The 24,596-nt window shown below is 41.0% G+C and overlaps 1 protein-coding gene across 1 annotated transcript in view; it reads left to right on the forward strand.

Moving 5' to 3' along the window:
* LOC121291273 (complement C4-like) overlaps window positions 1-24,596 on the forward strand; it is a 104,299-nt gene that overhangs the window by 73,329 nt on the left and 6,374 nt on the right. Inside the window, exons 29-37 of the mRNA XM_041212343.1 lie at window positions 9,568-9,782; window positions 12,808-12,966; window positions 14,131-14,190; window positions 17,264-17,357; window positions 18,975-19,131; window positions 20,108-20,221; window positions 20,765-20,867; window positions 23,086-23,160; window positions 24,112-24,214. Of these exons, the coding sequence (XP_041068277.1) occupies window positions 9,568-9,782; window positions 12,808-12,966; window positions 14,131-14,190; window positions 17,264-17,357; window positions 18,975-19,131; window positions 20,108-20,221; window positions 20,765-20,867; window positions 23,086-23,160; window positions 24,112-24,214 (1,080 nt within the window). The remainder of the gene's footprint in view (window positions 1-9,567; window positions 9,783-12,807; window positions 12,967-14,130; window positions 14,191-17,263; window positions 17,358-18,974; window positions 19,132-20,107; window positions 20,222-20,764; window positions 20,868-23,085; window positions 23,161-24,111; window positions 24,215-24,596) is intronic.

Below are 24,596 nucleotides of genomic sequence, written 5' to 3' on the forward strand. Positions count from 1 at the left end.
AAACCTCCTCTGAACCGCCTCCAATGCATTAACCTCCTTCATTAAACAAGGAGACCAAAATTGCACGCAATATGTGGTCTCAGCAATGCCCTGTATAACTGAAGCATAGCATCCTTACTTATATGTTTAATTCCTCTCATAATGAAGGATATCATTCCATTAGCCTTCTTAATTACTTGTACCTGCATACTAACTATTTGTGATTCATGCACGGGAAAACCTAGATCCCTCTGCATTGGAGTTCTGCATTCATTTTCCATTTAAGTAATAATCTGCCTTTTAATTTTTCCTGCCAAAGTGAACAATTTCATATTTTCCCACATTGTACTCCATCTGACAGATTTTTTTCCCACTTACTTAACCTATCTATATTTGTCTGCAGCCTCCTTATGTCCTCTTCACAACATAATTTCTTACCTACCTTTGGTGTCATTTGTAAATTTAGCTACCAAGTCATTGATATAAATTGTAAAAAGTTGAGGCCCCAGCACAAACCCCTGTGGGACTCTGTTTGTTACATCCTGCCATTCAGAAAATGACTCATTTATGCATACTTTCTGGGCAGGATTTCCCATCAGTGAGTGGGGGGTGCTGGATGGGGCTCACTCGCCGACACGTAAAATGATGCAAGGTGACTTCGGGCGGATCTCCTGACGTTACCCCGCCCCATTTAAATTTTCTGGTAGGTGAGGGTGCAGCAAAATCAGCTGTGCACCCGCCAACCTGTCAATGGCCAATTGAGGTCATTTAGCTAATTAATGGACCTGCCCGTCCAACCTTAAGGTTGGTAGGCAGGCCAGAAGCCCCAGCAGGAATCAGAAAAAGCATGAAATCTTATCCATGGGCGGGATGAGGTTTCATGTAGGTTTTAAAAAAAATTTATTGAAGTTTTTGTAAAACGTATGGACATATGAGGGGACATGTCAGGAATTTTTTATTTTTCTGTCTTTAATATTTGTCACAGAACAGCCAATCTCCCTGAGGCTGCACTTAGCCTCAGGGAGATGAGTGCGCTCTTTCCTGCGGATGTGCAAAAGAGTGCACTCTCGATTTTGGGATTCCACCCCCCCACCACCCCCTACCCCATCCGCACAACTGGCCCGCCCACGTAAAATGGCACCGCACTCCCGATCGGGGGTGTCAACTGAAAGCACACCTGTGCGCGCCTGCCATTCAACTTCACCCCCAACGTGGGGAAAGATCCTGCCCTCTGTTTTCTGCCAGCCAACCAATCTTCTATCTATGCTAATATATTATCCCCTACACCATGAGTTTTTTATTTTCCGCAATAACCTTTGATGTGGCACCTTACCGAATGCCTTCTGGATATCCAAGTATGGTACATCTACATACTCCCCTTTATCCATGGTGCAAGTTACTCCTTCAAAGGACTCAAATAAATTGGTTAAATATGATTTCACTTTCACAAAACCATGCTGACTCTTCCCAGCTAGCTTGAGTTTTTCTAAGTACCTAGTTATAACCTCCTTAATGATCAATTCTAGCACCTTCCCCACAACAGACGTCAGACTAACTGGCCTATAGTTTCCTCTTTTCTGCCTTCCTCCCTTCTTGAATAGAGGGGTTATATTTGCTACTTTCCAGTCTGATGGAACCTTTCCAGAATCTAGCAATTTTTTGAAAATTAACATCAATGCATCTATGACCTCATTAGACACCTCTTTTAAGACCAAAGGATGAAGTCCATCAGGATGTGGAGACTTGTGAGCTCATAGCTCCATCAGTTTGCTCAGTAAGACTTTCTTAGTGATGGTAATTTCACTAAGCCTTCTCTCCCTTCCACCTCTTAATTTACGGCTATTACTGGAATGTTTTTTGTATCCTCTGTCATGAAGACGGGAGCAAAATATTTGTTCATTTCATCCGCCATTTCCTTGTTATTACTATTAACTCCCCATTGTCATTCTTTCGAGGACCAACACTCTCTTTACTTACTCTCTCCCTGAAGCTTTTGCTATCCATTTTTAGATTTTTAATTAGCTTCTTCTCATACTCTAATTTCTTTCTCCTGATTAACCTTTTCGTCATTCTATGCAGTTCTTTATATTCTGCCCAATCATTTGTCCTACCACTCATCATTGCACAATTATATGATTTTTCCTTACGTTTGATGCTTTCCTTAACTTCTTTAGTTACCAAGAATGGTGGCTCCTTCCCTTAGAATATTTCTTTATAGAAGGAATGCACTTATTCTGAATACTCTGAAATATCCCCTTAAATATCTCGCACTGCTCCTCTATTGATCTATTCTCTAGCCTAGTATCCCAGTTTACTTCAGTTAGCTCAGCTCTCATGCCCACAGAGTTTTCCTTATTTAAGTTTAAAATACAAGTCTTAGATCCACACTTTTCTCTTTCAAACTGGATGTAAAATTCAATCATATTGTGGTTACTGCTACCTAGGGGTGCCTTTACTCTGGGGTCATTAATTAATCCTGTCACATTACACAACACCAAGTCCAATATAACCTGCTGTCTGGTTGTTTCCAGAACATGCTGTTCTAAGAAACTGTTTCGAAAACATTCTATGAACTCCTCATCCAGGTTACTGCTGCCAACCTGATTTTTCCAGTTTATATGTAAATTAAAATCACCCATAATTATTGCCTTCTCTTTATCACAAGCACTCAATATTTCTTCTGGTTCTACATTGTTGTTACTGTTAGGGGGCCTGTAGAACACTCGCACTAGTGATTTCTTTCACCTACTATTCCTCATCCCCACCCAAACTGATTCTACATCTTGATCTTCTGAACCAATGTCATCTTTAACTATTGCACCAATGCCATCTTTGATTAACATGCTACTCCTCCATCTTTACCTAGCTTCCTTTCCTTCCTGAATGTCATATACCCCTCAATATTCATCACCCAATCCTTCTCACCTGCAACCATGTCTCCATAATGGCTATCAGATCATATTTATTTACTTCAGTGTGCGCTATCAACTAATTTACTTTGTTATGAATGCTACACACATTCAGATACAGCACCTTTAGTTTTGCCTTTTTATTATCTTTGTAACATCTAGTCTTGACTGTTGCTCCGTTCTTAGGTTTTTTTCCTCTCTTCCCTTTCCTCCCATTCTCTGACCCTCATTTCTCATGTTACTATTTCGCTTTCCTGCTTTGACTTTACTCCATAATTTGTAACATCTGCCCAAGCTTGATCTCTCACCCACCACCTTGTTTAATTTAAAGCCAAAAAGAGCTCTGCAATTAGATCCAACTTTCCAGCTTCTACTCTACAGCCCTATAGGTTAGGATATTTCAAGTGCATATTCAAGTCTTTTTAAATGCGATAAGGATTTCTGCATTTACCACCATTTCAGGCAGTGAGTTCCAGAACCCCACTGCCCTCTGAGTGCAACCTTTTCTTCTCCCCTCTAATCCTTCTACCAAATACTTTTAATCTGTGCCACCTGGTTAGTAACCTCTCTGCTAACAAAGTATGTCCTTCTTATCTATTTTATCCCTAGGCCACTCATGATTTTGCACACCTCAATTAAATCACTATTCCAAAGGGGGGAAAAGAAAAGAATTCCGATCTTTCCTCATAGGTAAAAATTCCCCAGTCCCGGCCTTCTAGATATCCTCTTTACCCCCTCTAATGTGACCATATATGGAAGTGGTGGCATAGTGGTATTGTCACTGTACTATATGCTGTACTCTAATTGTGACTTAACTAGTTTATATGTGTATTATATATTTAATGTATGTGTGTGGATATATTATATATACTCAGTTATGCCTTCTTATCCACCTTATCTATCTGCTGTAATATCTTCAGGGATCTGTGGACTTATAATCCAAGGTTCCTCGACTTATCTACACTTCTCTGTGTCCTATCACTTATTGTGCAGCTTTTACTTTGTGTTCCCTGCCAAATGCATCACCTCACATTTCTCCAGGTTGAATTCCACTTGCTGCTTTAAAGTTATTTTCCCCTCACTATCAACCACAGCTATTTTTTCATCACCTGCAAACATCTTAACCTCGCCCCTTGCAGTTATATCTAAATCATTGATACATACCACAAAAAGCATGAGGCCTAGTACTGAGTCCTGTGGAACCCCACTGGAAACAGCATTCCAGTCCCAAAGACATACATACCACAGGGAAGTGGTGGCGTAGTGGTATTGTCACTGGACAAATAATGGAGAGACCCAGAGTAATGCTCTGAGGACCAAGGCAGATGGTGAAATTTGTATTCAATAAAAAATCCGGAATTAAAAGTGTAAAGATGACCATGAAACCATTGTTGATTGTGGTAAAAACCCATCAGTTTCACTCATGTACTTTCAGGAAGGGAATCTGCCATCCTCACTTGGTCTGGCCCACATATGACTCCAGACCGATAGCAATGTGGTCGACTCTAAATTAACAAGGACAATTAGGGATGGGCAAGAAATGCTGGCCTAGCCAGTGACACTCTCATCCCATGAATAAAAAAAATCAAGCAATAGGCCTTTCCTTCCTGCCAGTGGGCTGAGTTTGGATCCAACTTGCCAATTGCCCCTGGATTCCAGGACCTTTACTAACAAAGTTTCCATGAGGGATTTTGTCAAAAGCCTTACTAAAATCAGTATCGACTACAGCAAATGCACTACTGACACTGAGGCTCCTTGGTACTGCTTCAAAAAATTCAGTCAAGTTCATCAAACAGTTCATTTTCTTAACAAATTCAGCAGACTGTCCTTGGTTAATTGTCCCATTCTAAATGATTCATATTGTTCCTCAAAAGTCTTTCTAAGCGCTTATCCCGTCACCAATGTTAGGCTGGCTGGGCAGTAACCGCTCGGCATATGCCTTTTTTCCCTTTTTAAACAATACAACAATCGCCCAGTCCTCTGGCCCACACCTGCAGCCAGAGAGGATTTAAAAGTGACAGTGAGAGCATTCACTAGTTTTTCTCCTTCTCTTAGCTGCCTGGGATACATGTCGTCTAGTCTGACAATTTATCACTTTCAAAGATGCTAAACACCTTAACATTCCCTCTCTCTCTTTGTATATCCTGCCCAATATTTCACACAGATCCTCCTTATATACAATGTTTGCATTGCACCCATCTTTTGTGAAGACACATGCAATATTAAGAATGATGCCCATGTCTTCCACCTCCAAGTTTACCTTTCCAGTTCCTAATTAGCCCTACTCTCACTTAGCTCACCTCTTATGCTTTATGTATTCATAAAATATCTCTGGATTTTAGTTGTCAATATTTCTCATGCCGTCTCTTTACTTTCCGAATTTCCTTTTTAATTCAGCCCTTTCAATACTCCTCTTGGCTTTTTAGCGGTATTGAGCTCTCAGCTTCCAACATTGTCTTCCATTTTTTGTCTTATCCTACTGTGAAAGCTCCTTGGCATCCAGGGACTTTAGATTTGAAGGGTTTTGTTGTAGTTCTTTCATGAGATGTGGATGTTGCTGGCAGGGCCAGCGTTTGTTGTCCATCCCTAATTCCCTTTGAACTGTGCGGTTTGCTCATCCATTTCATTGGGCAGTTCAGAGTCAGCCACATTGTTGTGGATCTGGAGCCACATGTAGGCCAGACCAGGTAAGGATGGAAGAATTTTTTTTAATTCGTTCACAGGATGTGGGCGTCACTGGCTAGGCCAGCATTTTTATTGTCCATCCCTGATTGCCCCTGAGAAGTTGGTGGAGCTCCCTTCTTGAACAGCTGCAGCCAATGTGGAGTAGATACACCTATTAACTCCAATAATTGTATATAAGGGAAGAATGAGTCTGAAGCTGGTCTTTTACCTCAAGCAGGTTTATTCTTCAGCCAGCTCAACAGAGTGGCAGATTCCCTATTCCTTTCTCCATTGGAATGTTACAGCTGGAACCATTTATGGATGTGACAATGCCCATCACCTATTTTAACAATGCAATTGTCTTACATTGTACAGCGATTACATTAATTCCCAGTCAACAAGATGATTGATATTGGACCTTGACAACGTAATTGCTGATACATTGACAACACCCACAGTGTGCTTTGGGAGGGAGTTCCAGGATTTTGACCCAGTGACATTGAAGGAACGGCAATACATTTCCAAGTCAGATGGCATGTGGCTTGGAGGGGAACTTGCATTTTCTTCACATTACTGAACCAGATGGACTTTTATGACAATCGATTATAGTTTCACAGTTACCATTACTGAGGCCTGATTTATATTCCAGATTTATTAATAGAAGTTAAGTTCTACCAGCTACTGTGGTGGGATTTGAACCCATGTCCCCCAGAGCATTAGCCTGGGCCTCTGAATTACTAGTTCACTGACAGGCTTTGGTTTTTTTGGGAACATATTTGTTTTGTAACTCTTTCAAGTACAAACCCGTTTCCATCTGTTTCAGGTGAAGTTACATAGTTTGCCATTGTGAGATTTGAACTCTTGATACTCTTTTGAGTAAACCTGTTTCCATCTGTTTCAGATGAAGTTACATTGTTTCATAGTTTGCCATTGTGAGATTTGAACTCTTGATACTCTTTTGAGTAAACCTGTTTCCATCTGTTTCAGATGAAGTTACATTGTTTCATAGTTTGCCATTGTGAGATTTGAACTCTTGATCTTGGGGTTACAAACCCAGTACCATAACCACTTGGCTATCATACCAGAGCCCTCAAATTGTTTAGTACCCTCACTAGCTCTCACTGCTCTGACACTGATTTACCATTAAATAGCTGTTTCCAATCCAATTTTGACAAATCACACCTCAACTTGGTATAATAGGCCTTTCCCTAATTTAAAGCATTTAGTCCTGGACTACCTTAATTTCTTCCATAGCAACCATAAATATAACTGAATGATCATCTCTACCATAAAAACGGACTACAACAAATATCCTTTATAGACTCATCGATATCTATAGCACAGAAGGAGGCCATTCGGCACATCATGTCCACGCCGGTCAACAAAGATATGACTACACTAATCCCATTTTCTAGCAACTTGGCCCATAGCCCTAGAGGCTATGGCACTGCTAGCTGCTCAGTTGCATGCTCTGAAACTAAGTCTTCAACTGTCACATCTCTTGTTGGGATTGTCACATACTGGTTAAAAACAATCTGCTAAATGCATTTTGAGAATTATGCACCCTCTACATCTTTTACTGAATCTATCCCAGATAATATTACGGTGGTTGAAATCTACTATTATAGCCCGATAGTTTTTGAACTTTCTAGAAATTTACCGACACATTTGCTCTTTTATTTATCTCAGATTGTGTGGAGGATGTATAGTATGTTCCCAACAATGTGGTTTCTCATCTTTCGTTCCTCATTTGACTCAAATGGCCTCACTTGATGATTCTTCTAACATATCCTTGCAGTCGTAATTGTTTCCATTTGTTAACAAATATTGTGACCTCCACCCACCACATCCTCCACTCCATTTTCATCCTCCACTCTATCCCATCTGAAAATCATTCACCTGTGAATGTTGAGGTATTGCGGCTGCCTACTTTATGCAACGCTTAAGTGATATCTGTGATATGCTTCCAAGTGTCTGTGGCCTCAGCTCATCTACCTTATTCACTAGGCTACTGACATTGAAGTATATACCACTAATCACTGAACAGCTCTTTTCTTATTTATTTCCGAGTCTTTGTTTCCTTGACCATTCATAATCAGTCACAAATCTTATGCCTTCCATTTCCAGCTTTTCTTGTATTCCTTTTGAACCTATGCTTAGTTTCCCATCGCCCTGCCAAGCTGGCTTGAACCCTCCCAATAGTGTGAGTAAAACCCCTTGCCATTGTATTGATCCCGGCCCTGTTGAGGTGCAAACCATCCAGCTTGTCAAGGTCCCATCTCACCCAGAACCAGCTCAAATGCCCCAGAAATCTAAAGCCCTTCTTATCTCCTCAGTGACAAAATCCTTTGCACTATTCTCCTATTTCTGTACTCACTGGCTTGTGGCACTGGTAGTAATCCAGAACTCGAGATCCTTCAGCTGACAAGACTTTTTGCGCATGTGGCTGTCGAGAACTTGAGAAGTATCCTGAAGTTCCAACATGGAACAGGGTGTGCATTTGACAGGGCTGAGGTGACCTTCCATGTCTCTAATTATTAGAGTGCTATCTAAATTACCAGAAATAAAACTCAAGTGTTGGCCCTGATGTAGGCAGAAAAAAAACTCACCAGCTAACCACCAATCATCTCTTTCCCTTATGCTGACATTCCTTTAAGAGGTTTTTAACCTCTCTCATTGATACTCATGCCCTGTGGGCTTACCTGTGGGCTCTTTGACAGCATCCCTGTCTTAGATTAGTTGGAGAGAAATTAATAACTGAGCTTATGCCTGTTATCTTTCTGTGAAGTTGGAGCAATTTGATTCCATTATTTCCTAAATGAGTTGAGTTGTTTTACTTACATCTATTGTCTATCCCATTCACTATCATTTAGGGTCAACCATTCGAGTATCTTGTAATTTATTACTAATCCTGAAATGGGACTTACACCTGCGTTGTTCATTTGAAAAGCAATCTTTTCAGGGGAAACTCGGAGTCATGATCAGAGACACAATCCCATCTACATTTAACTGTAATTGAGAAGATGCATCTCCTTTGTAATTTTTGCAGATAAGAAAATGGGTCAGGGTCTTCCAGCTCCTCACATGAAATACCAGCATCAACTCTTTGAGAATTCTGTATTTCTAGCCTTTTGCGCACCTCCCAGCTCCTTTGCCTCACAATTGGTGGCCACTCCTTCAGCTACCTAGGCTTTAAGCTCTGGGATTCACTTCTGAAACATCTCCATCTGTTTATCTCTCTCTTGGTCCCGCTTTAAGATGTTCTCGATCTACCTATTTTTTCAAGTTTTTAATTCCTGCCCTAATTAACTCCTTAAGTGTTGCTGAAAAAAAAAGACATGTTGCTGAATCTTTTTGTCTTGTACTCATCAGGACAAACACAAGAATTCCAATTTTCAAACTATAACAATGATTTATACTACTGGAGGAAAGGGTGCTGATTGGTTGACTAGTCAACTCTGATTGGCCGAGGTGTTGCTGTGTTGAGTGCAGTGGGTAACTATAGGTTCCCCAAGCTCCCGGGTATTTCAACAAAAGGCACAGGCTTAAACATATTCATTTAATTTATTCATTTTCCTCAAAAAGCTTGGGTAGCTTGTCTCTCTGTCAGTAATATTAAAGGTCTGTATTAATAAGCCCATGGTGTGGTTCAGTGCCCATTCTTGTCTAGTAACTCTCCTGGGAAATGACTTGAGATCTTGCACTGGTTTCAAGGCACTATAGAAACAAGACATTGTTAAATCCATTTGTCCGAATTCAGCATTACCATTGCATGGCCATTTCTTTCTTGCTTCAGAGAACACCAGCAGTATTGCATTTTATAAAAAAAGCCGTTGCCATATGAACACACAGTGGTGAACCGGATTGAAATTATAACTGCCTGAAACTTTACTGCTTGCAGAACATTGCAGCTTTTGAGGTTGCCCTTGTCACTCTAACACAGTTGGAGTTAACCCACGTTCTGATTTTGAAGCGTTAATTTTGATAATTTGTTTGTATTTCAATCATAAAATAGAAAATAATACCTGTTATTGGAAAGCTGATGAAAAATCATTACTCATTGGAGAAACCAAGCCAGGGAGAGTACCTCAAGCATCAGCTATAACAATAGAGGCCACTTCATACGCATTGCTTCAGGCTGTAACCAAGAAAGATCTCCCCTACGCGTATGCTATTGCAAAATGGTTAACTGAGCAAAGGAACTACGGTGGAGGATTCCGCTCAACCCAGGTATGTTTTCACCATTTATTGAGGTGTTAGCATTTTTGTTCAATGAAAATGTGCACGAGCTTTTGATGCACTGAATGCGCAGGTTGATGCACATTTTCCCTTTGTAATTCTGTCTCCCAATATCTGTCAAGTTTTTTTTTGTTCTTTCATGGGATATTGGCATTGCTGGCAAGGCCAGCATTTGTTGGCCTATCATTAATTCCCCTTGAACTGAGTGGTTTGATCAGCCATTTGGTCAACCTCATTATTGTGCATCTGGAGTCACATGTGAGGCCAGGTAAGGCTGGCAGATTTCCTTCCCAAAGGGGAATATTGAGCCAAGTGGAATTGGAATTTTAATGACAATCTCATGGTCATGATTAACAACTAGCTCAATCCCAGATTTTGCTAATTGAATTTAAAAGGAAACTACAATGGTATGAGGTGCGAGTCGGCTATGATGGATTGGGAAATGTTTCTTAAAAAGATAACGGTGGATCGGAAAAGGCAAACATTCAAAGAGCACAAGGGTGAACTGCAACAATTGTTTATATCTGGCTGGTGCAAAAATAAAATGGGAAAGGTGGCCAAACCATGACTTACAAGCGAAATTAGAGATAGTGTTTGATCCAAGGAAAAGACATACAAATTGGCCAGAAAAAGCAACAGACCTGAGGATTGGAAGCAGTTTAGAATTCAGCAAAGGAGGACCAAGGGATTGATTTAAGAAGGGGAAAATTGAGTATGAGAGTAAGCTTGTGGGGAACATAAAAACTGACTGTAAAAGTTTCTACAGGTATGTGAAGAGAAAAAGATTGATGAAGATAAAGGTAGGTCCCTTACAGTCAGAAACAGGGGAATTTATAATGGGGAACAAAGAAATGGCTGATCAACTAAATACATGCTTTGGCCCTGTCTTCACAAAGGAGGACACAAATAACATACCAGAAATGTTAGGGAACACAGGGTATAGTGAGAGGGAGGAACTGAAAGAAATTAGTATTAGTCGGGAAATGGTGTTGTGGAAATTGGTGGGATTGAAGGCCAATAAACCCCAGGGCTTGATAATCTACATCTCAGAGTACTTAAGTAAGTGGCCCTAGAAATAGTGGGTGCATTGGTGGTCACCTTCCAAGATTCTTTAGGCTCTGGAACAGTTCCTACAGATTGGAGGTTAGCTAATGTAACCCCGCTATTTAAAAAGGGAGGTAGAGAGAAAACAGGGAATTATAGACCAGTCAGCCTAAGTCTGTAGTGGGGAAAATCCTAGAGTCCATTATAAAAGATTTAACAGTTGAGCACTTGGAGAACAATGGCAGAATCAGACAGAGTCCGCATAGATTTATGGAAGGGAGATCATGCTTGACAAATCTACTGGAATTTTTTGAAGATGTAACTAGTAGAGTTGTTGAGGGGGAGCCAATGGATGTGATTTATTTGTACTTTCAGAAGGCTTTCAACAAAGTCCCACATAAGAGATTAGCATGTAAAATTAAAGTGCATAGGATTGGGGGTAGTTTATTGAGATGGATAGAAAACTGGTTGGCAGACAGGAAACAAAGAGTAGAAATAAACGGGTCTTTTTCCAAATGGCAGGCAGTGACTAGTGGGGTACTGCAGGGATCAGTGCTGGGACTCCAGCTATTCACAATATATATTAATAGTTTAGATGAGGGAACTAACTGTAATATCTCCAAATTTGCAGATGACACAAAGTTGGGTGGGAGGGTGAGCTGTGAAGAGGATGCAGAGATGTTTCAGTGCAATTTGGACAAGCTGAGTGAGTGGGCAAATACATGGCAGATGCAATATAATGTGGATAAATGTGAGGTTATTCACTTTGGTAGTAAAAACAGGAAGAAAGATTATTATCTGAATGGCTGTAAATTGAGAGACAGGAATGTGCAATGAGACCTGGGTCCTCGTACACCAGTCACTGAAGGTAAGCATGCAGATGCAGCAGGTGGTAAAGAAGGCAAATGGTATGTTGGCCTTCATAGCGAGAGGATTCGAGTACAGGAATAGGGATGTCTTGCTGCAATTATACAGGGCCTTGGTGAGGCCACACCTGGAATATTGTGTGCAATTTTGGTCTCATTATCTGAGGAAGGATGTCCTTGCTATAGAGGGAGTGCAGCGAAGGTTTACCAGTCTGATTCCTGGGATGGCGGGACTGCCGCATGAGGAGAGATTGAGTCGTTTAGGATTATATTCACTGGAGTTCAGAAGAATGAGGGGGGATCTCATAGAAACCTATAAACTTCTAAAAAGGACTAGACAGGGTAGATGCAAGAAGGATGTTCCTGATGGTGGGAGAGTCCAGAACCAGGGATGACAGTCTGAGTAGACTATTTAGGACTGAGATGAGGAGAAATTTCTTCACCCAGGAAGTGGTGAGCTTGTGGAATTCACTACCACAGAAAGTAGTTGAGGTCAAAACATTGTATGTTTTAAAGAAGAAGTTAGATATAGCACTTGGGGTGAAAGTGGGAGCAGGCTGTTGAGTTGGATGATTGGAATGAATGGTAGAGCAGGCTGAAAGGCCTACTTCTGCTCCTATTTTTTTTGATGTTTCTATTCTATAAGCTGTTGTGGTAGGATTTGAACCTATGCCCCAAGAGCATTGATCCAGGTTGCTGGATTACTAGGCCAGTGACATTACCACTACACCACTGTTTCCCCCACAACTGGTTTCCTAAACCACACAACTTTACTCTTTTGTCCCACCTGGAGAATTAGGTTAAAATTGCCCCTAAATAGCATTCTTGTGACAGCCTATCACTCTGTGGTCATTAATGTTATTGACAGCGCTCGCATATAGAGGATTTCATTTAATGGGAGTTCTTGGCAGAGTTTTGTCTGAATGGGAGCCCTGTATCCAGAAAGCACCAGGCGAGCTGGGCACCCACAAGTAATGAGAAGTGATTGTATACCTATTTTCTGCACATGGTACGAACCAGAACAGTCATATCATTCAATCAACATGTATCCATCCATAAATTACTGGTGAGTATATTTCAGTATGTTCCCTCTTTTTGTTGATAAGGACACAGTGGTTGCCCTGGAAGCTCTGTCAGAATACAGCATTGCAACCTTTCAGCCTGAGGAAATCGATATTCTATTTACATTCAGCAGCCCAAGTAGAAGCAACAAGGAAAAACTTAGTTTAAAAGGGAAGAATGCTTTAATACAGGATGAGTTAAAGGTAAGAATTGAATCTAAAGTCAATTCTTTATGTGATTTCGATGCCTTCTTAGAGAATGGGACTGTACATTTATCCACAGAATGTAATCACTCTAGGGATATATGGATGACATTATTCTTCCTGTCTGCAAAGAACCGGGCCCTGTGTATTAATGTAAGTAGCTTCCAGTACATACATTAACACACAGGGCACTGTTCTTTGCAGACAGAAAGAACATGTACATACATTGATCCAGTTTCAACTAAACAAAATAAGTGACAGCCATTCGCTGACTCATTCCTCAGGGCAATGCCTTGACCAATCAGGGTCAAGCTGCCTGGTTTAAATTTCAAACAATGCTTGGCAGTTAACTGTCAGTCACCTCAGTGGTGCATTCTCCATGGCAACTCCACTTGCCAACCAATCAGCACCCTCTTTACATACAGTATAAATTGTTATTTCCCCCTTTATATTGGTATTCTTGCGAGTGTCCTGCTAAGTGCAAAAAAAAGCTTAGACATTTCTCTTTATCAGCAATACTCAAGTTATGTATGGCCAAATGACTATATTGATAACAGTTAAAGAAATTGGCATTCCAAAATTAGTTTACAACTTGGTCCGCTTCAGAGATGAATTTCAGGAAAGGATTATTTTATCTGTTGCAAAACCGGGGAAAGATTTGTGGAGGTGGTAGGTGCGTTTCTTATCTGGAAATTAACAAACAGGAAAGCTGGGAATCCATCATACAGGAGGTCCAGGAACACAGTAGGTGGAATTGGATGTGGGCGGAGGGTCAAAGTAGACAGAATCCCCATGCGCGCCCCTCGTTATATAACACAAAATCCAGTGTGATTGAAGTTAATGGGGCTGAATATTGGGCGGGACATATATAATATATGACAGGTGCAATATTGCCCGTTTTGTCTCCCCGCTCGTGTGCAATTTAACACCCATGGTTCTTTATGCCAGTGTAATTCAGTGCAGGTCTAAACCTGGGGTTCAGGAACGCTAAAGGCATTGGATGGTTTACATGGCAAATGGGAATAGATCCCGCAGGACAGAGGTCAGACCGGTGCACAAATCTTGAGCAGAACCCCTTCAGAGAATAATGTTTAAAGACCTGATATGTGAACTATAAAGAGAATGATGGTTCATAACACAGAACTTATTTCTGTCTCATTTTAGTTCCCCCTGGGAGAAGTTATTAACATCCATCTGTCGGGCAACGGGAATGGAACTCTCACCGTGAGTAAATATTTTTAGTTAAACAAGTAAATATAAGGACACAAAAAATAGGAGCAGGAGTAGGCCATTCGGTCCCTCGACCCTGCTCCCCAGTCAACAAGATCATGGTTGATCTGAGGTGGCCTTAACTCCACTTTCCTCCCTGTCCCCCACAACTATTGAACTAAATAAGTAAATAGTGTTTTCCTTTGTTCTTTCACAGGATGTGGGCTTCGCTGGCAGAGTCAGCATCCGTTGCCCATCCATAATTTTCCTTAAACTGAGTGACTTGCTAGGCCATTTCAGAGGGCAGTTAAGAGTCAACCACATTGCTGTGGGTCTGGAGTCACATGTAGCTCAGGCCAGGGAAGGACGGCAGATTTCCTGCCCTAAAGGGCATTAGTGAACCAGATGGGTTTTTATGGCAATCGATGATAGTTTCATGGTCACCTTTACTGGGGCTAGCTTTATATCCCAGATTTATTAATTGAATTTCAATTCCACCAGCTGCTGTGGTGGGATTTGAACCCATGTCCCCGAATTATTAGCATAAAGCAAAATCCTGTGGATGCTAGAAATCTGAAATAAAAACAGAAAATGCCGGAAAGACTCAGGCAGGTCTGGCAGCATCTGTGGAGAGAGAAACAGAATTAACATTTCAAGTCCATATGGCTATTCTGCAGAGCTGAACAGAGGTAGAAATGTGATGGATTATATATTTGGAGAGGGGGTTGGAGCAGAGTAGAAGGTCAGGGATAGGTGGGAGTTCAGAAGAGATGTCATGGGCACAAGACAAAGGGACTGTTAATGGTAGCATTAAAGACTAAAGAAGGTGCTAGTAATGGCATAAATGTAAGGTAGCGGAATGTGTTAATAGCTGCATTTCATTTGCACCTCCTTCAATTTAGTCTACCATATTCGCTGCACACAGTGTGGTCTCCTCTACAATGGGGAGACTAAATGCAGACTGGGTGACCACTTTGTGGAACATCTTCACTCAGTCTGCAAGCATGACCCCAACCTTCCCGTCGCTTGCCATTTCAACTTGCCAGCTTGCTCTCATGCCCACATTTCTGTCCTTGGCCTGCTGTAATATTCCAGTGAAGTCCAACGCAAACTAGAGGAGCAGCACCTCATCCTCCAGATAGGAACCTTACAGTGTTCCAGACTTAACATTGAGTTCAACAACTTCAGGCCATGAACTTTCTCCTTCATTTTGATATATTTTCTCCCTCCCCCTTTCCCCACAGGGTCATCGCTAACTTGTTGTGCTTTCACAGAGTGCTGACCCTTGTCCTGCTTTTAACAAATTCTGCTACCTTATCTTTATGCCACTATTAGCACCTTCTTGAGTCTTTAGCACTACCATTAACAGTCCCTTTGTCTTGTGTCCATAACTTTTTTGCTAAATCTCTCCTGAGCTCCCATCTATCCCTGACCTTCTATTCTGCCCCACCTTCTACAGCCTCTCTCCAACTATATAATCCATCACATTTCTACACCTCTTCAGCTCTGAAGAAGAGTCATACAGATTCAAAACGTTAACTCTGTTTCTCTCTCCACAGATGCTGTTAGACCTGCCGTGTCTTTCCAGCATTTTCTGGTTTTTTTAATCCTTGGAGTATTAGGCTGGTTGTCTGAATTATTGGCCCCAGTGATATTACCATGATACCACCATCTCCCCCAAACTAGCGCTGTTGCACTTTAACTGAATATACAAAACCTGTTGCTAATTATCATTAAGAAGTAATGGGTTATAAGCTTTCTCTGAGATTGCCGTACTAACATATATATATGAGAGACATATAGATGTCTATGTATAGATATAGGTGTAGAACTCTGCTGCTTTTAATCGGTTCCAAATTTTTCATCATTCAAGGACAACCTTATTATCCTACTCAGTTATGTGATAAGGTCTTTTTTATCTAAACTGTACCTGTGGTTCTAAATCACAGCCCCTCTCCCCACCCCATTCCATCCCCACCCCCAGCCCACACATATACACTTGCACCAAACATTGGTTAGACCACACTTGCGGCATTGAGTACAATTCTGGTTTCCATATTATAGAGATATGGAGGCACTGGAGTAAGTGCAGGAATAGATTTGCAAAGAGGGTACCAGAATAGCAAGATTACAACTGTCAAGAAAGATTGAACAGGCTGGGGCTCTTTCAGTTTTGAAAAAAAGATGACTGAGGGGGTGACCTGATAGAGGGCTTTAATATCATGAAAGTCATGGAGAAGGTGTTTCTGTCAGCGAGGGACTCCAAAACTAGGGGACATAATTCTAAGATAATCACTAATCGATCCAATAGGGGATTCAAGAGAATCCTCGTTACCTAGAAAGTGGTGAGAATGTAGAACTTGCTATCACAGGGAGTTGTTGAGATGGATAATGTAGAAACATTTAAGAGGAAGCTAGATAAGCACATGAGGGAGAAAGGAATACAGGAATGGTGAGATGGTGGAGCCTTGTATGGAGCATAAACACCAAGGGTAAGATGAAGTAGCAGGAGTGGAAGTTCCTGTGGACCACTTTGACTGAATGGCTCTTCCCCTGCTGTGAACTGTTAGAGGAACATTCCATTTCTATCCTGAAGTCACTCCTATTTCATTACATATGCAGAAATTAAGCCTCAAGTCACCGTTCAGAAGTTTAGATCTTCTCCAGCTGTAAAATATCAAGCATTTTATTCTTTCTATCACCCCACTACAATCCAGAGTTTTACGGGTATCAGGCATTCTTTGCTAGTCTTGTGATGGGTTGAGGAATCAGATCACAATACATCGGGGACATGGCAAACACTGCAGGGAGATTTCCCACCTTGCTAATATTCTCAGCAATTCTACATATGTTCTAATAGAACCCATTGACCACGATATTGCAGTAACAATTAAATTTTCATCCTTTTTTTTATACAATGTCCCCAAAATATTGTGCCCAGTGAAACTGTTTCTTGCTGTATTTGAAATACACTCCTTGTTTCTCAAAACAGTAACAACAAACATCACTGTTGCCCACAACCCATGTAGAACTCGTGATCTTCTGGCTCTTCATTTTAACCAAGATTTTTTTCCCCTAAAAATTGTAGTTTATGAAGACATACCACCTTCTGACGGAACCCAAGGACACTTGTGATTATTTCCAACTTGAAGTTACGGTTAAAGGCAAGGTGGAAATTGCAAGTGAGTATTGGAAGTCACCACGTTGTCATTCAAAATCAGAGTCATAGAAACTTAACAGGTCAACAAGGAGCCTGTACTGGCTCTGTAAAAATCCAGGCAGGAATAGGCCCAGACCCCTTCTTTTTTCTATAACCCTGTAAATTCCTCATCCTTCAAAAGGCTTTATAAATTATTAATTGAATCAGCCTCCACTATCCTTTCAGGTAGAGACTGTTCCAGATTCCGGTAAATCACAGAGCTCTTTTGCCAATGATTTGAAATCTGTCATCTTCTGCTGTTGACACAGTCACCACAGGGAATGGTTTGTCAGTACATATTCTATCAAACGCTTTCAGCATAGTTAAGACTTAATTGGGTGATGTCTTAACCTTCCATCGCAATTACAGAATCATAGAATTCGTACAGTGCAGAAGGAGGCCATTCAGTCCATCGTGACTGCACCAGCTCTTCTCATGAGCAGGTCATCTTAGTGCCATTCTCCCACCTTCTCCCCATAACACTGCACGTTCTTCCTTTTGAAATAACAGTGTAACTCCCTTTTGAATGCCTCAATCGAACCTGCCTGCACCAGACTTTGTCAGTGCATTCTAGACCTTAACCACTGGCTGCATAAAAGCAATTCTTTCCTTCAAACCATTTTTGCTTCATTTGCAAATTATTTTAAACCTGTGTCCTCTCACTTTCGATCCTTTCATGAGTGGGGTCAGCCTTTACTGTGTCCAGAACAATTCCTGCGACATCTTGCTAAATCTCCTTTGTACCTTTTCTAAGACCTTTACGTCTTTCTTGAACTGTGATGCCCAGAATTCTCCACGATACTCTGGCTGAGTCCTAACCAGTGATTTATAAAGTTCTAGCATAATCTTTTGTTTTTATATTCTGGCCCTTTATTTATAAAGTCAAGGAAACAATGTGTGTTTTTAACTACCTTATCAAATTGCCCTAACACCAATAGGGATTTGTGTATATGAATGTCAAGGTATCATTGATCTAACAATTTTCCAAGTTCATGCCATTTCTCGTATAGCTTCCCATAATAGACCTCCCAAAGTAGATCCCTTTGTAATTATTCACATTTAATTCCGGCCTGCCATACTTCTGGCTCATTTCACCACCCTGTCCATATCATTGTGAAATCTATAACTGTCCTCATCACCATCTACTAAGATGACAAGATTCAGGATCAGAACTCTGTGATGATATGATAAGATCCCTTGAGTTGCAGAAGTGGTAAACCTGTTTGTTTCAAACACATATTTGAAGCTCAGCAATCACCTAATGATATATTATAATTTTTATTTAAAACTGGACCTATGAATGTTGTCACACTGTTTCTCGGAGAGGTGAGTGCTCTTGTTTTTACATCAGTCTGTGAGAAAGCACTATTTAATATGTTGGTCTTTGATCTTGCAAAATAAAGAAATTGCCCAAAATGGTTGATCAACTTGGCATAAGCTACAAACCATAGAAAAGAGGGCAGGGAATTCATAAACTGATAATATAAATTGACTAAGTGTCCTTTCCGCTTTGGAAATTTTGTGTTGAGCAGATACAGCTGGTCACTACTGAATGCACATTGAAGGAATAAAATGACAATGAGATTTTCCATTCTTGTAGGCCGCCCAGACTACTCCGACTATGAAGATTATGATGAGCCTTTAGCAGCTGACCAGCCAGTGGCTGGGATTGGCTGGTTCGATATGCGATCCCGGAGGAGGAGGGATGCTCCAATTGATGATAAAGCCACGACCCTTTATTATGAAGTCTGCGTGTGGTCAGTACCAATAACTTCTTCCACATGAAATCAATTATTGCATTGTCATTGTTCAACTGAAACTGACAGCAACTTCCAGAGTCCACACTTATGCAGAATAATATAGAAATCCAGAAGTTGCTATCAGTGATTTACACTTCCCCAGAGGCTGTGGAGGCATGCCCAACTCAAATGCAATTTGAGATGAAGTGGATTTTTAATCCTCCTCCAGGGATTATGGGCTTGGATTTGTTCATGATTATTCTTGGCTAAGCTGTTATGTTCCACACTATGATAAAAGCAAAATACTGCGGATGCTGGAAATCTGAAACAAAAACAAAAATAGCTGAAAAAACTCAGCAGGTCTGACAGCATCTGTGGAGAGGAAGACAGAGTTAATGTTTCGAGTCCTCTCCACAGATGCTAACAGACCTGCTGAGGTTTTCCAGCTAATTTTGTTTATGTTTCACACTATGGCTGATAAGAAAACTCTCCCAATCTTAGGTATTAGAAGAATTTACAACCTGATTGTCAATATGTTTAGCCACATTACGATTGTCCCTTCCTTGATCATTAAGTCCTGGAGTGGTTCTTGAATCAGGAGTTTCCAGTCCTCTGAGAGGTAGAGATGTTATCACTGTCCCACAAGCCCTCCTGGATAATTAATTAATAAGATACTAAATTCATACTTACTGTTAAACAACCTCACTGGAGCCTGAAAAGCTAATATTATAGTTGTTGAATGTCAAATGTCTCCATTATAATTAATAAATTCCACATATCTTAAAGTGGCCTGTTAAAAGTTTTGTATACCGATATTATAGCTTCTATCTAAATCCAATCATCGTTAATTTCAGGATCTGACGATTTAAAGTTGAAGAATGTTAAGTGCTTTTAACTTCTTGGTTGGTGTGTGTGTATATGAGAACATCCTTCAATGTGATTGGCTGCTTACCTATTCCTGACACCACTGCTGCATGTCAAGGCATTCCCTTAGTGCCAGATTTATACTCCTGTCAGAAAAGGGGAGGGCGGCGGGGTGGCGTGTGGGGTGTGGCGTGTCGAACTGCGCTACAGTGATCGCTCGACCTTTGTGTGTGTATCCTTCAAGGTCAGCAGGGAGTGCTGTTGCTTCGCCGCTGATCTCAGAATAGAGCCCAATATTGTGTGTAAACGAACAATGCGCGCATGAATTGGCCCTTACCGTAAACGTGGTGCATTTCTTCAAAAACGCATTTTGCAGGCACCGTTTTGGATTGACTATTGGACATTGTATTTCTTACCCTGTTCTCTTTCTAAACATGTGATTTTAAAGCTGGTGCTGGATTGGGATAGCCACGGAAACTGTAACATAAAGACTGAATCCTTGCAAATTGATAAGACTGGAAGCGTTGGTGAGAAATTGCTTCCATCCTCAGTTGAAATGATTTGCCAACGCTATTGTTTGTAAGAAACGAGCGTTTCCATTCAAATTGCTCAAGCAATTTCTCGTCAATACGTCAAGAATACACACGTTCTGTCTTGTCTAAAATTAAACGTGGCAGACGCTTTCCTTCGTGTTTACGGCACCCAGAGTCACTGTCACTGGACTGTATATCAATTGATACACTTTCCTCATGAATTGATTCGAAACGCATTTGTCTGTTTCACGAAGGCATGAGCCCGATGGTGACAAGGATCATAGAGCCTCTGGGATGGCCATCGTGGATATCTCTCTCCTCAGTGGATTCGAGCCAGAACACGCAGATTTGGACAAGGTCAGACCTTCCTTCCTCCCGACGTTATTGATCGCACTTTGCTGGGGAATTGTCTGAATTAATGTTTTTTTTTAAAACAAACTACGTTCATGGTAAAGTCATGAAATCAATTTGGGCATTGACAATTATCTTTGTTTGGTGTCTTATTTGGAAACAAGTTAGAAATAATAGGATAAAGCTACCCAAACACTGATATCACTGTGCACAGACACCGAGATAGTTCTTAATGCCAAAGTGGGCCTATAATAGGGACAGTGAAATTAAGCAACTGGCTAGACTTTGTCCTGTTGGTGGTTAATTGGTCATTGCCTGGCACTTGTGTGGTGAGAATGTTACTTGCCACTTAACAGCACCAACCTGATTGGGTCCAGGTCTTGTGACTGCTTCATGATCTACAAAGTTCTGAATGGAATTCAATACTGTGCAATCATCAGCAAACATTCCCACAACTTACTTTATGATGGAGGAAAGGCCATTGATGAAGCAGTTGAAGGTTGTTCGGCGTATGACACTGCCCGGACTAACCCCTGCAGCGATGCCCTGGGTCTGAGATGATTGATATCTAAGGACAACAGCCGTCTTTCCTTTTCTGCTAGGCCTGACTCAAGCTAGTAGGAAGTTTTCCCCGGAGTCTTACTAACTTCACAGGCTCCTTGATCCCACAATTGATACCATGAGCAGCCAGTCTCACTGTGGGGAGCGAGGTCTTCCGTCCACTTTACAATCGAGGCTGTAATGAGGTGAGGAGCTGAGCGGTTCAGGTCAAATCCAAACTAAGGATCGACGAACAGGTTATTGGTGCTCAGAGGTTAACTCATTTACCAAAAAGATATGGCTAGAAAGGGAAGGTTTCAGATCAAAGTGACTATTACACAGAGAAACTTCTCTAATAACAAAAAATATATGGGATTGGTGAAAACAGTAGTGGCTGAGGGTGGGTTATCTTGACATTCCATTTACACTCCACAGATAGTGGCTGATGTGTTTGGTTTAGAAAGTTTTTTGAGTCAAGACCTGACCTATTAACCTGTGATGAGGAAAGTCTGTAGAAATAAGAAGTTGAGATTGTGGTCAGAATTCTCTGAATGCTCTGAGCTCCTATATAAATCTTTTAAGTCTCTATATATTGTAAGGTATCCTGGGGTGGGGGCAGGGGGGAGGGGGTGGGGATGTATTTGTGTGTATGTGTGTGTGTCGTGACAATTAGCATTTAATCCCTCATTACAAAAGTGTTTTTGCTTTCTATTTCTTTATATTTGGCTTGCGTATTTCTACTGTAGCTAGGAAAATGAAATGATTAAAGTTATTTATTTCCAAGATGCCTTAGGGTTTAACGTGTCAGGGTCTGATGTAGCCGTCTTCAAATAGAAGTGGAGGGTGAGGATTCATGCTGTTGACTTCTTGCCACTACATTGTGAAAAGAGATTGCCAAAAGAGACTTCAGATAAAAATGATGGGACAATGAGCTTAAGAGGATTAGCTACACGCATGGATCATAAACAGATTGGCAAACTGAAAGTTTGTACGGACTATCACATTTCTGCAGGTGCTGTTCACAGTAACACCTGTCATCCTATAAAGAATCATCTAGGACAGTGTGCATGACTAGAGGCCTATAAAGTTCCTTTACAATATGTAGAGTTAGGATTAAAAAGATTGGTGAAGGCAGAAGGGAATGGGGTAATTATGTTGATTTCTCTATACATCTGCTAGAGGCACTGCATGTGTCGAAGAGTTGATTAAACACAATAAAATGATTAAGTTGCAAACCCTAATTAGTTGTTAGATCCCAACTGACTTTCAATTACTACAGGCACAGAAAAAGTATAATAGGGAGTCAGCCTATCTTCCTTGGGCATCCTGGTGGACAGGGGTGAAATGGTCCATGTTCTTCACAATGTTCAAATCTATCCTTGGGCCATGTCAGTTTCCCAAATGCTTCTGGTCAGTCTCAGCTATTGTAGGCCCTTCTGTTGAAGTTTCCACTGCCCTATTTGGGTTGACGGGAAAGAGTTACTGGTAGTTCTCAGGTAGGTTTACATGTTCCTTCTCCATATGAAGTTTCCCATTACAGATGTAAGGAAAGTTGCAATTATGTGGTCTAGAAAGTATCATTGCGTCATAGCTACACTAACACGCACAGCAAGAAAGGTGCCAATATCAATAAGGAGTGAATGTGATTGAAATGATTGTAATTGGAAATATGTTCATTTTCCAGTTAAAAAATCTTGCCGATAGGTACATCGATTCGTATGAGTTCAAAGACGGGAGAGTGCTCCTCTACCTTGAGACGGTAATGGCACCATTTGCATTGCGTGTTTCCTTTGTAAATTATGTTGTATATTTCCATTCCTCTTTCTCTCCTGATACAGCTTCACGAGCTCTGGGTAATCGGATAATCAGGCAGTATGAGCCCAAACTATTTCACTTGAAGTTGGGACAAGGCCATCATAGGTTAAAGCTTGGGGGCCTGTTGCTCTGTAAACAGCACCCCCCCCCCAACCCCCACCAATGCCCTACTCCCACATTCCCACTACTCCTAACCCACCATTCACATACTGTTCTTGGGAATGTTTACTGGATAATCACCCAAAAACAGAAAACAAATCCCCTTGGCATCCTAGTAACCTGAGAATGGCAAGGACGTTTGCAGCTTCCTGAAACCAAATGCAGCTTTATTCTACAACAAGATTTCCAATGGTAGAAACCAACACTTTGGGAAAGCTGTAAGAATTATCAAACAGTTTATATGAAATGTTGTATGGACCACTGTGAAGAGTGCAAAATGTTGAAGGAATCATTGTTCATTGTTCCAACAAAAGTAATACCTATGTATTTAGCATGTTACAGATAGTTTCCCCCTTTCTATCTATTTCCTGTGGTCAGTGAGTCAAAAACCAGGTAACATATTAATTACCTTGAGTTAAACCTTGCAAGGATGAAACCAGGAAGACATTTATCACACACTGTGTGATGGTTGAATATCTCCCCCAAAAGACGATGGATATTGGAGATAATTGGAGCTTTAAAGACTGATATGGATTGATTTTTATTCAGTATCAGTGGATGTGGAGCAAAGATGAGCAAACGTGGTCAAAATATCAATCAGCTATGATCTGAATGGATGGGGGAGAAGGCTCAAGAGGTGAATTGTCACCTCCTGTGTCTATATTCCTGGAATGAATAGCTAAAATCATATTTTATATGTTCGTTTCTGAACTTGTTTTGATTGTTTCCTCTGTAGGTCACTGAACACAGAGAATGTTTTGTATTTGGTGCTAAGCAAATTATTCCTATTGGATTAATACAACCAGCAAGTGCAACACTTTATGACTATTACAACCCCAGTGAGTAGAGACTCCACTTCAACATGGCTACTGCTCTGATTCAAATATGCAATGAACCAGGATCTTCCCCAGGTTGATACCTCAAGAAATGAATAATTTCCTGTGGGCTATGCATATATATGTGCTAACACTGGGACACACATAGGTCGTACAATACCGGACAGGAATGAATAATTTCTTTTTACCTGCTGTATACTGTGCATGCACTGAAGCTGACACTGGCTGTATATTGCCAGACAGGAGAGAATCATTCCATTTTACCTGCTGGGCACTGTAAATGTAAAGGGCTTGAAACTGAAACACAAGAGTTGTACCTTACCACAGAAGAGGCAATCACTCACTTTTTACTCGCTGTGTACTGTACATGTTTTGGAGTTGGCAC

This window comes from Carcharodon carcharias, chromosome 19 (assembly GCF_017639515.1).
Source record: "Carcharodon carcharias isolate sCarCar2 chromosome 19, sCarCar2.pri, whole genome shotgun sequence".
In the NCBI taxonomy this organism is placed as follows: Eukaryota; Metazoa; Chordata; class Chondrichthyes; order Lamniformes; family Lamnidae; genus Carcharodon; species Carcharodon carcharias.